This window comes from Lampetra planeri, chromosome 32 (assembly GCF_965212315.1).
Source record: "Lampetra planeri chromosome 32, kcLamPlan1.2.h2, whole genome shotgun sequence".
NCBI lineage: Eukaryota > Metazoa > Chordata > Hyperoartia > Petromyzontiformes > Petromyzontidae > Lampetra > Lampetra planeri.
In genome coordinates this window covers 6747093-6761427 of record NC_136138.1, presented here as the reverse complement: position 1 = coordinate 6761427, position 14335 = coordinate 6747093, and the positions used below count along the sequence as shown (strand labels likewise).

The 14335-nt window shown below is 47.7% G+C and overlaps 1 protein-coding gene across 3 annotated transcripts in view; it reads right to left on the bottom strand.

Annotated features, from left to right (window-relative positions):
- Positions 1–1084: 1084 nt before the first annotated feature.
- The window catches only part of LOC144729379 (adiponectin receptor protein 1-like), a 40053-nt gene continuing 26802 nt past the window's right edge, over positions 1085–14335 (bottom strand). For all 3 annotated transcript variants that reach the window (XM_078609609.1, XM_078609607.1, XM_078609610.1), the window contains exons 6-8: positions 9656–9843; positions 5685–5878; positions 1085–4983 (exon numbers count right to left, since the gene is read on the bottom strand). In XM_078609609.1, coding sequence (XP_078465735.1) covers positions 4855–4983; positions 5685–5878; positions 9656–9843 — 511 coding nt within the window. In that variant the 3' untranslated portion in view covers positions 1085–4854. The remainder of the gene's footprint in view (positions 4984–5684; positions 5879–9655; positions 9844–14335) is intronic.

Sequence of the window (14335 nt, the reverse complement as noted above, 5' to 3'; positions counted from 1 at the left end):
AAAGCGTGTTTAAAAAGAAAGTTATTTTTAATATTACTTATTAAATGGAGGTCACGGACTGCGCCACTGAGCTTTTAGTGGTAAAGGTACCGTATTTACCGGGTAATACTTCGCGCTACTTTTACCCTACCCTTTACCTTGGCATGTCGACACCTTTACCCTTTACCTTTACACCCGGTAAAAAGGGTAAATTACCTTACCGAGGCGTAGTGGCACGAGCGAGTTTGGGCTTGCGCTTTCACAGCATAGCCGTCACTGGCCAAATATTCTGGACAATTATAATGATCCACCCCCACCGCCGCCTCCAACCGCATCAAGAACGCAGCGAGCCGGAGCTTTTGCAAAAATGCGTCGCTCACGAATGGTCGCGGCTCGAGTCGAGTCCGTCCCTACCACAAGCAACCGGTTGCAACCGTGTATAAAGCGACTCGGTTGCACGCAACCAATCGCTGGGGGGTGTGGAGCCGCTTCAAAAGAAGATAATTACAAGGCAGTGCGCGGTCCATAATGTAGGTTTTTTTTGGGTTAGATCGCGTAGACTGTGGGAGTGGGAGGGTGGCGTATCTGTTAATGGATCGCAGTGCATTTTGTGCCGGCGATCGATCTGTAAATGGATCGCAATGCATTTTGCAACGGTGATCGAAGCAGTATCACCTCAATCGCCTCCTTCAAGAGACACTTAAAAACTCACCTCTACAATCATGCTTTCGAGCGACTCTGAGCTTGGCTCCGCGCCTCTGAGTTGCGGCCACTACGTCTGCAAATTTGCACGCGTTATAAATTGAACTATTATATTATAATATCAAAGCGCTTGTTCAGAGGTCTTGCGGTCGGTCGGTGGCCATCCAACGAGGCGCTGTGTGGGGGGAGCCCCGTGGCATTGGTTGCGGGCGGTTCGAATGCAGGCGGCTTCAAAAGATTCCGTGGAAAATCGCAGTCGCGAGAGGCAACGCGCAATGACGCGCGCCGTGCCACGATGCAATGAAAACGCATTTGAAGGAACGCGGTAACAAAAGAGCAATTGACGATGCGGTGATTAAAAAAGAAACGCACACATTTTGAAACACAGCATTCAGGCTACGAGTTTTGTTGTTGTTGTCGATTTTTTGTTGTTTTTATGCGAACGTTGACAACTTTACAGCATTTAAAAAAATAAACGTACTACCAACGTCCCAAAAGATCCCATCTGGAATAGTGTGTTGTGTACATATACAGCATCATCATATATACGAACACTCGAGTTATATATATATATTTACTGGCGACTACATGAACACAAGAGGGCGACCCAAATTGTTTTGAGAACAATAAAATAAAGTCTTTAACAACGTTCATTAGTCCGTCACATTCATCACCGACACACCACTTCGTTGAACACACGGTATAAAGTTAAGCTTCAAAATAAGCTGAACGTTAGCCGATGCGACTTTGCAATTCTCAAATCATTCCAACCTCCTCCGGCGTATATCAAAATAAAGCATTTTACTGGACTCCATTGTTGTGTAGTATGCATTTCAAGAACGTGTTACATCTTCATTCAATCAGACCGTGTGCTTATTTGTCCGAACTCCGTTGTATGGATACACACGCACGTACGTCTGAAGACGTCCTCCATACGCAGCGTATGCAATTGCGCATGCGCCCGACTAATGCCACCCACCAGACCCCACCGGACGAATTTGTACACGAGCTGGAATCGAGGCCTTCAGGGCAGCAATTGTCCATCAATGAGACGCTAGAGGCAAAACATGAAACACCTTAGATCAATGTACGGGCGTTTTATGAATGTCTCTCCTCCAATTATGTTTGTGATTGTGCTTCTGGAGCCACGCCACGAGATGAGATGAGGAACTGCATTGCTAATTTAAACACCCTTTGAAAATAACATCACCGACCCTCCCTCTGAAGTCACTCCTCGTTAGTCACACGGAGGGCACAACCCTCTAAACGCGCTGCCAAGATTATTCACCACGCCAACCGTTGGGATGATGCGTTGATGAAATGCGCCTTACAAATGTCAATTAACATTAAAACAACATTTTTTTGTTTATTCATCAGAATAAACTCAAAACAAATTCGGAGTTGCGTTGTTTTGGTGCTGTCATTTGAAGACCAGGCTGAGGCCATCAACTCGCCAATCTTGACGGCGGTTTCATCACGAGCGATCGAAACCTGGAATCAAGCGCAGGAAATTCTCGGCAGTTGGCGGATAAACATCTCCGACCCTTAAACCAAACGGGTAAGGACACAGGCATTTACTAAAAATCACAGCCAGAGCTGAGTTTTTTTTTCCAACTTAAAAAGTCTTTATTTCGAGGAGATTCACCGTCACTTTTTGCAAGGAAAACCTCAGTATCCATAGGTACCGCGGGCATATTGTATAATATTAATTTTGGACCGTGAAAAAAATGGCACAACGGTTTGCTCTTGTGAGTGACATCGTCGCAGACTATTTTGCTGTCCCTTTTAAGGGGCGAGGGGCATCTGGGAATAGCAACACCCCTACTCGGGTGAAGAGTGTGGCTCTTATTCCCCCACCCCTCTTGGCAACAGCCGTGTTAAAATTCGACTGGTAAACACACAGCAATACCACAGACGTTTTGCTGCAACATGTATGCACGTTGAACTTCTTTCGCACCGTACATAGCCAACCGTGCTAATTGGGAGAAAAAATTGCAGCAGTCCCGTCAATTGCAGATGTATCGAAACATTAAAAACCTCTTAGGTATTTGTTCCATATTGGTATATAATTATCTGTTAGCCAATGCATAACAAGTGTTTGTTTCAAAAGTACTTTAATCTTACGCTACTCTTTTACGATAAGGCTACGTCACCAACGGCTCGAATCTCGCAGTGGATGTGATGACATGCACGCCGACGACAGACACAGCACCCAAAGGCCAAAGTGTAAAGTGAAGAAAAAAGGCAAACGATATGCCTGAAACCGAGCACCATATTTGTACGATTTGTATATTTGAAAAAACCAAGGACCTTTATAAACTGGAGCCTTGCACCGCCACTACAGCAGGTAAGGTAGGGGTACTGATGCCTGCATTGGTAGAGACACATTGGGTCTGCAAGTTGCTACTTTTCATGATTGTTAATGGTCCAAAAAACAAAGGAATTGGGCAGACGACGTTCAAAGATGAACACGTGCCATTTTGCGAGCCGTGGCTCGCGCATGCCAGGCTGTTAAAACATTGTAGCGGGTGAGCTTTATTGAGCTTTCACCCCGTGTACCTAACAGACGGCACACCAACAGCCAACAAAAATCACATCACCCGATTGCACCGGCGCCCCGAGATGACCGACCACGCGGTGCCACAAAAAGGCAAACCGCAATTATTATGAACGTAAAAAGGCAATAAAAAAAAATTAGAGTCCGTTGTGAAAAATTGCTCGACGAAGCGACATCGTCTTCGCACCCGCCACGAGGCGGCGGAAAAATGAGAGTGGGATGACGCGCGTTTTCTCTGCCGTGATAAAACTGGCCGCTGTCCTCGGCATGACTTGACGGCGAGGAAAATGTGCCGCGGCGGGCGTGATCCGGTATGGACAGTCAACGCGGATGCTCTGGAGTCAGAATGTAGACAAGCTCACAGTACAACAGGAGGGGGTGGGGACAATGGTCTCACAAACACGGTTTCAAACAACGGCAACGTTCAGACTTCCGCCGAGTTCATTTTGTTGGCGCGTGTATATTTGTTTTATTAGTATAATTACTATTTCATTGTAGGTATAATACAGAAAAGCTCTTTAATGTAGTCATTCAAAGATATGAGAGTATAAATTGTAAGACGTTCACAAATTACGTTGTTTGTAGAAACGACTGGTGGCTTTTTTTTAGGTAGGTCGTCAAACTGTGGTTCATGGCTGTGACGAGAATAAAAAAAGAAACACCAATCCCTTAAAAGCATCTCAAAATTTAAGCCAAAAATGTATATTTGTTAAATTACTGGCCAAGTGTGCCGCGGCTTCAAGACAAAAGAAAAGAGCTAAAAATGCCTCCAGAACACCTTCGGTGGCTGGTGACGGAGCCCTGCGGCGGCTGTAAATGCACCTTGAGCAGATATCCAAAACACCCCCTACCACCACCACCACCCAGGCCCACCCCTACCCGCTGCCCCCATTTCAAGTCCAAACTTCAGTAACGTCTCCGGTTAAACAAAAAAATATAATTTCTATCGTTTAAAAAAAGACGTCGATCGACAGCCATAGATACAAATATATTCTCTTATTTCTTCTTCTTAAACAACGGCCTTAAGAATGCCGAACCCACGTGCAGCTAAAGAGCGTTAAACCTACGTTCACTTTGGGCGAAATATTCCAATGCGCGCCGCCGCTCATTTTCAGCCAAAGGTTTCTCCAGCAGACAGAACCCCAGCACACGGGGCCAGACCGGCGCCTACAATTCTCATCCTCGTCAAGCAACGTGAATTACCTCCAAAAACAAAAAGTGCTTCCTCCGATTGTAAATGCAAGGGTACACGCGCACACACACTCGCGCACACACGCGCACACACGCTCGCAAGCACTCACACACGCTCACACGCACGCACACAGAGCAGCATTAATTTTACACCAGCGGTGCCCAATGTGATTCTACGACGCCTACACAGTTCGTCAACAAAAATGAATTAGAGAGCGTTGTTCTCCACGCTCGTCCAAGCCGCGATCGCGTCTGCAGGGGTCTCTCCGCGGGGGGATTCTCTGCGGAGTTCCTCTGCAAGATTTTCTCCGCGGAAGTTTCTCCGCCAGAATTTCTCCGCCAGAGTTTCTTCGCCGGGATTCTCTGCGGAGTTTCTCCACGGGATTTTTCCGCGGGGGGTTTCTCCGCGGGGTGTCCCCACGGCGTTACAGCAGCGAGTCGTCAGAACAGCCCCCGCCCAGTGTGTAGCGGAACTCCTGCAGGTTGGACACGCCGTGGAAGTGCACGAAGGCCGCCGCCACCACCAGGACGTGGAATATTTGGTGCGAGTGGAACTGTGGGGGGGCAGCATGGAATTAAAGAGGGAAAGTGGCGCACACGTTTAATAAATAACAGCAATCGTCGTCGTCGTCGTCATCGTCATCACTGTTATCAATGTTATCTGATAATGATTATCATCTTAAACACAATTGTTTTTTTATCAATGTTTGAAGCAATGACTTGTGATAATCTTCAGCACAACTGTTATTGATGACTAGTAATGCCTTGGCTGTTACGGAGTGCTTTTGACTCACAGTTGTATGTATGCTGAACTTCTTTCGCACCGTACATAGCCAACCATGCTAATCAGAGGTGCGGGTAGAATGGCACGGACAAAGCGATACTAGCGACAGATCTTTGCAGCATTCATAGCTTTCAGTATGTTCAATAAAAATCAACGTTGTGCATGTACACGTACAGCCCTTTGTCAATCCGCTACTGGAACACTGCCTCCCCACCACCGTGTCAATCTTGGGGCTTAGTTCACCATACTTCGCGAGAGCTGGTGAAGGAAGAGGAGGGGAGCGGTGGGGCACAGCCCGCAGTACGACGATTCGATTTCGCCGCACTGCCCGGTGCTGGCAGCATCAAGGACTCCCAGCCGCGCACGCCATCACGACCGTCAAAGAGGTCGCCGCCGATGGGCCGGTGATGATAGCGGGCGGTGATAGTGCATCGTGCGTGTGCGTGCATGTGCGTGCGCGTGCGTACGGACCCATATGTCACACTTTCCCGGGAAGAACCGCTCGGGTATGCGCGCGGCGTAGAGTGCCGCGCCCGTGATGTACAGCACCGCCATGAGGAAGAGCCAGCCGATCTGGCCCACCGTGGCCGCCTTGATGAAGCCCTCGGCGATCATAAAGTGTATCGTCGGCACGATGCCGCTCAAGCCGAGGCCCAGGAACACACCTGGGGGGAGGGTGTGAAAAGGAGGAGGAGGAAGACGAGGAAAACGGGTCAAGTTTGGGAGCGCGCACGCCGCTCACGTCTGGATGTGAGCGTGTAGCTGCAGCGGAAGAGCTCAGCCCCGCTCTCTCGTGGCACAACATTCCCAGCGGACGTCCCCTTCCCATTCCTAACTCTGGACAGGAGCCGTCAAATCTTGCCAGTTGTCCACTATACAACAGAGCCAGGCCAGGAAGCGTCAGGTTGTGTTTCCACTGCCAAATCTGAGCCGAGATATCACACAACTGTAGTGAGCCCAAAGATGCGGGAGAGCCGGTACTTGAGGCAACACTTTTATTGAACAAATAACTCAATACAAGGTCCCTAACACAAAGGGGTATGGCCTCCGGGCTATCGTGCCTCCTAACACTGGGGCCCACTCTACACTCAGCCCTCCGGCTAGGGGCCCTAGAGGGGAGGCTATCCTGACCATACCCAGCCAAGGTCTTCGGGTCCCGACCACTGGCCCACTCAGTCCCGGCCCTTAGAAGGACAGCGGGGTCTGGGGGTACCCAGGGTTCTACTCTGTCTTCGGCTTGAGGACGACTGCTGAACCCGTTCAAGGTTCCGGCTTTTATACACCCTCCGCCCCTGGCCACGCCTCTCTTCCAGAATGTTCTCGGGGATCCTGGAATATTCCCCCAGCCCCCGTCCTGGGGTCTGGGGAACCCTAGCGGCCCACATACCACCCCCTGCTGACGTATGTCTGCTACTGCAGGTAAGTTACCACTGTTCATGGCGCTACACAACCATCGAGTTGAGACGTTTGTAGACTACGCAGTGCTGCTGTGCTTGAGTTGTACTGACTGACGTCACGAGCAATGAACGAGTCAGTAGTATCGCCCCTGACCCTGCTTGGCCCCTGAGCCAGATTCAGATGTCTTCTGGTTAAGGCAATGTAACACGGTTGGGTTGTGGCTCAGCTCTGCAAATATCCCAGTGGAAAACCACCCCTCTAATGTGAGAGTGCCGTGCCGGTTTGGCTCAAATGTACCAGTGGACAAGGGGCATCTGATGCAGCCAGGTCAGGGGTTGTCCCTTTAAAACGTCGACCACCTACCCGGTACTCCAGCAGAGTGTGCGAGTGGCAGACTGTTGTGACCATTGTTTGCTTAGCAGAGTAGCTTCAGTAAATATCCCATGTGTCTTGAAATTCAGCATCAACGTTTTAGCTCGAAGTTTCGCTGCACTGTTTGCAGTGATTATTCAGAACTGATGCTGCTCTCTGTTGAGTTATCGATATACATCGAGGAAGTGAAATTGGAATGTTGCACAACCCGCTGCAGTAGAGCACGGCAGAACAATAGGGTGCACTAGAGAAACGCGTTTCCCGCACCTCCGACTAAGCATGGTTGGCTACATACAGTGCGAAATAAGTTCAACACGCATACATACGTTTCAGGATATCTTTGAATCGCAGCTCATCTTGATAATGATGTGCATTTCATTTCATGGTATGTGCACGCTTTCAACGTGAAATATCTGAAGTATAGACTTTTTACAGGGCTCACAAAGTACCGCAAATTTGACACCCACACGCACGCAATCTTGTGTGCCAAAGGCTTTGGTTGTGCTGCTTGCCACGCCCACGTGGATTGTTTCTAAAGCGTGCACCTGTTTTGGCATTATTCGTGTAAATAATGTATTTTTTTTTGCTCTAGTTAGTTTTCACATTCCCAGCCTGCACCTGCTGTCACTTCTGAAGGTGTTGGGCTGCAGTCAACCTTTCAATAGAGCTGCTTAGCTCAACTTATCAGTTAAAATAAAGTCTGTTTTGCAGGATGTATAAAATGAATTCGCAGGCTGGGCTGTTAAATGAATTACGCAACCAATAAGACAAACAGCAGCTCTTATCTTGTAGGTACACACCTATGCTATAGGCGTAAGCGAATTGGCCAGGTACTTGAAGCTACTTTTGATGAGAAAAAACGATCAGAAAAAAATACTTCACATGGGTGGCGGCCAGGCACTATGTTAAACGCTCTAATCATGTCACCGCATTAATGTATAAACACGCGTGGGGATTACATCGTAATGAATGACATCTTAGTCTTACGTAAAGTGTATAGGATGCATCAAACACAACAAGAGGACAGTGTGTGGCCAAACAATGCCACGTTCAAGCCCGACTGCCCACACTTGCTACTCAACTCCAGTCGTCGTTCGTGACTGCCCACAGGGCAGCTCTCCACGATTGCCAGCCATCAGGTGCATTGAGTCCGTGTGCGGCGAGTTAATTTGCAGATGGACATAAAAGTCTGGTAATCGCAAAATGACAAACTGTGGGGAATCGCGAGGACTGGAGTTCAGCAATTTGTGCCAATTACGACACTGAACTAGCTAAATATTCACATTCATCAACAACGCTGCCTTAAGAGGAAATGTATAGAATGGGTGACCTTGGGAGGAATTGGCATTTTTTCATGGCATGCAAGAGCACAAAATAAGGGCCATTGCCCGAAACGCTGCCCGTTATACATTTGTCCCCTTTTAAGGCCACGGTGTTATTGACGAACTTGTTGGGGAGTTTATTTGCTACGCGTCCTTGTACCATTGCCAATGCTGCATCGTGAAACCATTCGTTTCAGTTTAACACGCTGTAGGGCTTTCGCGACCGATATTATCCACAAGAGGTTTTTTCGTGGGTTAGATCGCGTAAATACATGTCGTTAAACCCACAGCGACCCGACACAGCCAAAACATCGTACTCGAATTGTAAAATGTTGTGGGTTTACCCTCCAACACAGCTGTGTGCTGAACAAATAACGAATTTACATGTTCTGTTTACGTGACAAACCTTACTAATTGGCTGTGTCGTGTGGTGCCAGGTTTAATTACCCATTAATTTTACTCAATCTTAACAAAACCCCCCCCTCTATTATGCACAATTCGTTTCATTTCACGCGGTCAGGTTGGCAGTCCCCCCCCACCCCGGTGGTGGTGTCACACAGGGATTGCGGCTAGGTGGCGCTAGACCACTTTCCAATGCCGCTATTGGTGGCGTGGCTGGCGTAAGTGTGACGAGGGCGGCAAATGGGACTGCACCGCAAGACAATATCGCCTGCCACGTGGCACCCGTGCTTGATGCCAAAAACCAACGGATGGGCTCGGCTAACACTGAACATTTTATCCTAATTATAGACCAATTTTGTGCTATCGGGGTCGTGTCGTGCATTGGAGAAATAATAGAAAACAAATGTTCAGCCCATTGTCAATACACTGCTGGATGAAGGCCTCTGCCTAAGCCAAGTCGGCCATGGCGGTTATATGACCATACTTCACCAACGCCGAACATGGTCCTTTTTAACGCTGTTTTCTTTTCCACCCTTTCTAAGTTTCGGGCAACCCTTTGTATGCATGTATGTAGAACTTTTTTCACACCGTAGGGAGCCAACTATGCTAACCCTTTGATGTCTTTGGCCAAATTTCCAGAGCGAGTTCCCGGTAGGAACACAAATTTCCACTTAAGTTTGTTCCTTTTGGATCATCTTTGCGACAGTTATCCTGCCCCCTCACCGGCCGTCACAGATGGACAAAGCTAACAAAGCACAAAAGCTCTCAACAGCAGTTGAGGAGCATCAACAAACTAACGGAGGGACGAGATGTGGTTCAGTTCAGTGGTTCAGCACTTTTTTGGAATTTGGCAGTCCAGGGGTTCAGGAGTTCAGGAGTTTGGCAGTTCAGCGGTTCAGGGGTTTGGGAGTTTGTAGGATCGGCGCGGAGGCAAGCCGAGCCACGTACCGGCACGCACGGCCCGGTACTCCGGCGTGGCGAAGCGATCCCACTGTGACACGACGATGGCCGCGACGCCCAGCACGCTCGTCGTCACCATGTAGATGATGCGCGGCTGGGGCGAGCAGTAGAACGAGTAGTAGAGCCACGGCACGAAGCTGCCCATGATGAGCAGCGCGATGCCCGAGTAGTCGAGCCTGCGCCACGGGGAGAGAGCAGAGAGAGCGGAGGGGGGAGTGTGTGAGCACTGCTAAGCTTCACGAACGGCGGGCGAATTCGCGCTCAGCTGCTGTGGTGAGTGCAACGGTCAAGCAAAAGCATACGACGCTGTTAATAATGATATTGATAATAATATCAAATCGCTGCGAGCGTTCGTGCGTCCGATTTGAAACTGCCGACGCTTACATTGAAATGTGTTCGAATGTCAATTCAACGTTACTAGTCGGCCATGAACGTTGTTGCATTGACAGCAGGTGACACGTCAAAACTGTGAATGTAAAGCCGAAATTGAAGTGTGTCCAGGAAAAACACAACAACCCATGCATGTGCTTATAGAATAACTAATGCAGTCCACTTTTGATAGATTGTATTGTATCATCTCTGGAGAGATGGCCGCACGATAAACTGAATAAAAAACGTCGAGTTAATCTGCCTTATATCAACAAAAGACCGCAATGTTCTGTACAGTGACAATGTATGGGTTATGGAGTTTTCCCAGAGGACACTCATCAAATGATAGAACGTCAAATTGTAAACTGTTAATACTCCAAAAAATGTGAAAACTGTGCGCGTCATATTTCAAAACTTTTGTAATATCGACTCAAAATGGTTGTTCACGTCGTTGCCAAACTACGCATCAGCTTGAATTTCCACAGCGGTTTCAAGCCACGAGCTCCATGAAACATCATCTCAAACTTAGAACGTTACGCTTCACATCTTCCCTGGAGGAGGACCGCTGCCCCAACAGTAGGCGTGCATACAATGCCACCATGGATCGATTTATGATGCAGAAACTTGATTCACGACATCTTCCGACATGACATTTGAACAGAGCTGGTCTGGTTTCTGACGTGACTTGGCGTGGAGATTTTGATATTCTGAAGCGTTTGTGTGAATGCTCACCCATTAAACCATGTGAAATATGTGTCAAAAAATTAGACTGTCTGTCATAAGGCATGCTTGTTTAAAAATAAATACATTTACATTTGTACACCACTTTCCAACAGTCCCTTAACTTTTCATACGCTGGCTTTGTCTTTTATAAAGGCTGTCTTTGTTCCAAGGTCGCATTTGTTCATATGACCATCATCATCATCATTATCGTCATCGTGTTTTATAATCTACTTTTATTTTTTAGAAGGCCCATAATAGGCTGACGGACCACAATGCTACTTGAATTCAGTGTCACGTATTATACATTACCCTTTGCTTATTTATTATTTCATCACACACAAACCACCATGACAGCGTAAGATGTGTTGTCCGACATTCACTCGAATGACCTGGAACATACCAGCGCACATGTCCAGTGGCTATATTGCTAATGGAATGAGCGACGCTCGGAGGTTAGTGTGTTTTGTGAACAACACAATCCTAATGTTGAAAGTGTTTACATTCTTGAGGAGCGTGTCTAAGGCTTCCAACAGGTATCCTCATGGTGGGCAAAATTGGAAGCGCTATCTTTACATAAGATATGTAGCCATGTAATAGAAGAGCACTGTGCAGAAAATAAGGTTCGGGGATGCGTGCTGCCATTGTTTAAATGGTTAGCACACTGGACTTCCCACCCAGAGATCGCTGGTTCGATGTACCCATCGCGACAGCTCAAATAAATGGGCACATTTCTTAAGACCTCCCCGGCGTCTGTCCACACGGCAGTACGAACGGGCACACGACGGTTAGTCGATGGGCAGGTCATGTGCAGAGGTCGCAACTGGGTACCCGATACCCGTACCCTACCCGATACCCGGCTACCCGTACCCGGCCGGGTACGGGTACCCGTTTGCGACCCTGGTGTGGCCGGGTATGGGTACGGGTAAGGAATCAAAACCCGTTTGCAACCTCTGGTCGTGTGTGGTGGGATGAAGTGTGGGTAACCCTCACCTCTTCCAAGAGTCTGGCTAGTGCGGAAGAGTGAGATGAAAAATACCCATGAAAGGGGGAGGCCCTTCTGTCAGCAATGGAGCAAGCATGCAATTGCAGGGCTGCACCTTTAACTGTACCCAAGTGTAAACGTATGGGTAATTAAAACAATAATCCAGGTGTAAAAAAAACGGCCAGACCATCAAATCACGTACCTCGTTCGCCAGCATACTCATTGCCAAATTGGACTGTACACGCCGCAGTGAGACTTTGCGTTTTGCGCGAAAATATTTTGGCGGGGGCAAACCAAAGACGTGTTTGGTTCCATCAGAGAGCACCAGCAAGAGCGAACGGTGAGGTCAATTTCCATCAAGCGTCCTCTGTCCTCTGACACCATTCATTCATCAGGGGGACATCACTGTGGGAGCATTACCAAATAAAAAATCAACATCTGTCGGGCGACGACGTGCGTTCCCTTGAACCACGTGACCTCCAGTGAAAGGGTCAATTAATATTTTAACCCGGTTACATTCCCCCCCCCCCCCCCACTTTTTTGTTATCATACCTCTGCCATGTAAATGTTGCAAGGCTTTTTGCTATACATGTGTGTGTGTGTATATTGCAGAGAGCGGTAGTGTAGTGGTTAGCGCATTGCGCTATGAACCCGGCGACCAGTTTAATTCCCGCTCCACTAGGTCGACTCAGCCTCAAATGAGTACCTGGTGCGCTATGAGGAGGACAAAGGCAGCCGTGCCGGCCTTTATAGGTGCTCGCCAACAGCACTTGCCCCAAACAGTATGTTGAGGCTACATGGGAGATCTTTGTCTTTGTCATATATATAAAAACATGAGCGTAAACATTATGGAGAGAAAATGACAGCTAAGAATTGTATTGGAGAACACGAGCTTTGTTCATCAGCTGGGGTATGCGAAGATGAATATTAACTGAACGCATTGTGTTTTAACACTCCCATAAAAAGACAGCAGTTGTTCAATTACCTCACGCGGCAGGCAAAAAAATACCGCCACCAGCAAGCAAGTGATGAAGAAATGCACCATGGGGGCGGAGAAAGCCTTCTTCACCTTGGAACCAAAACTTCTCAACCACCCAACACCGTAGGCAGTCGATAAAAAAAAAAAACATTTCGATTTAAAGCTTTCGTGACTGCAGGGATTCATCTTCTTGGTTCTTTCGGTAAAGTCACGTAGAAGGAAAATAATAAAATAATAAAAATAAAACATAATAAAATAATTCTCACAACGTTTCGGCCACAACGCAAGCAGCCGTCTTCAGGTGGAGAACAGGTCTGTCGAGAAGGCAGAGTCTGAATTCAGACTCTGCCTTCTCGGCCACAACGCAAGCAGCGTTGTGGCCGAAACGTCGTGAGAATTATTTTATTATGTTTTATTTTTATTATTTTATTATTTTCCTTCTACGTGACTTTACCGAAAGAACCAAGAAGAAAAAAAAACAGTCGAGGGCAGATCGGCCTTTGTGAAGCCAGAAATACAATGAGCGGGAGGTGCTACGTCACGTGACCATGGGTCCGTCTGAGCCAATATGAACAAGCACACGGCACACAGCTAATGGCACGGCACACAGCTAATGGCATGGGCTGTGACCTGCGCTCCGTAATGTTTTAACCTGCCAGAGTCGAGCGAAAGATTATTTCACATACCTGCCCTCCCACAAGCCGGGACCAGCCAGGCAAGTTAATGATCCACTGCTTTCATCGGTTAAAATCGACTCTGGCTGCGCTCACGACGGCGCACGCATCGAATTGCGAGTGCGTGTAAGGAAACGTACTATTTTGGTTTTCGCGCAAAGTTAGTATACCGACAGGAATGGACGTGGTGGAATCTTCGAACCGATTTAGCACAACGGAGACGGGGGAAGGAATAAGACACCGAGCAGGGATGAGACAGAAGTCGGGCCCGTACAGATGACACGGAAAGTCACGATAGTTAGGACAACTGAGCCTATATGAATGATACACACTACAAATTAGAAACAGACCAGGCAAATGAAAAAACTATCAACGAGGCAGACTATACAAATGAGGCAAAGAGCACGGTGGACGGGGGAAAGACAGCGCAAACAACGCGGTAGAAACGAGACCATCTCTTGAATTGGACCGTGACCCTGAAACGTGCTAGAGGGAAGGTCAGCTGAATCAAATCATGACCACACAATGACGATTTACCATCCCCCTCTTCCTCTGCAATACAATGAAAGGTACACATATACACACGGAGGGGGGGGTAAAGGTGAGAGCCAAGGCATAATGCTCCAGACAAAACACGTAGCTTTAAACAAATGCTCAACGCTTGTATAACAGTGACTGTGTAGTGCCAACTCTAAGATTTTATTTCCGCTACCACTCCCCACCACCCCTTTAACAAGGTCACTCTGCAGGGTCGTAAAATTATAATTTACTTATTTATAGAGGAAGGCCACACAGAGTCGGATGACTACTATTTAGGAGTGTCCTGCTGCTACATTGGGTTTTTATTTCCAAGATGTTTCAGCCAATTTATGATGAGTTGTATTCATTATACAAGTGGGAGGAAATCGAAGCACCTGCAGAAAATCGACGCACGCGGGGGG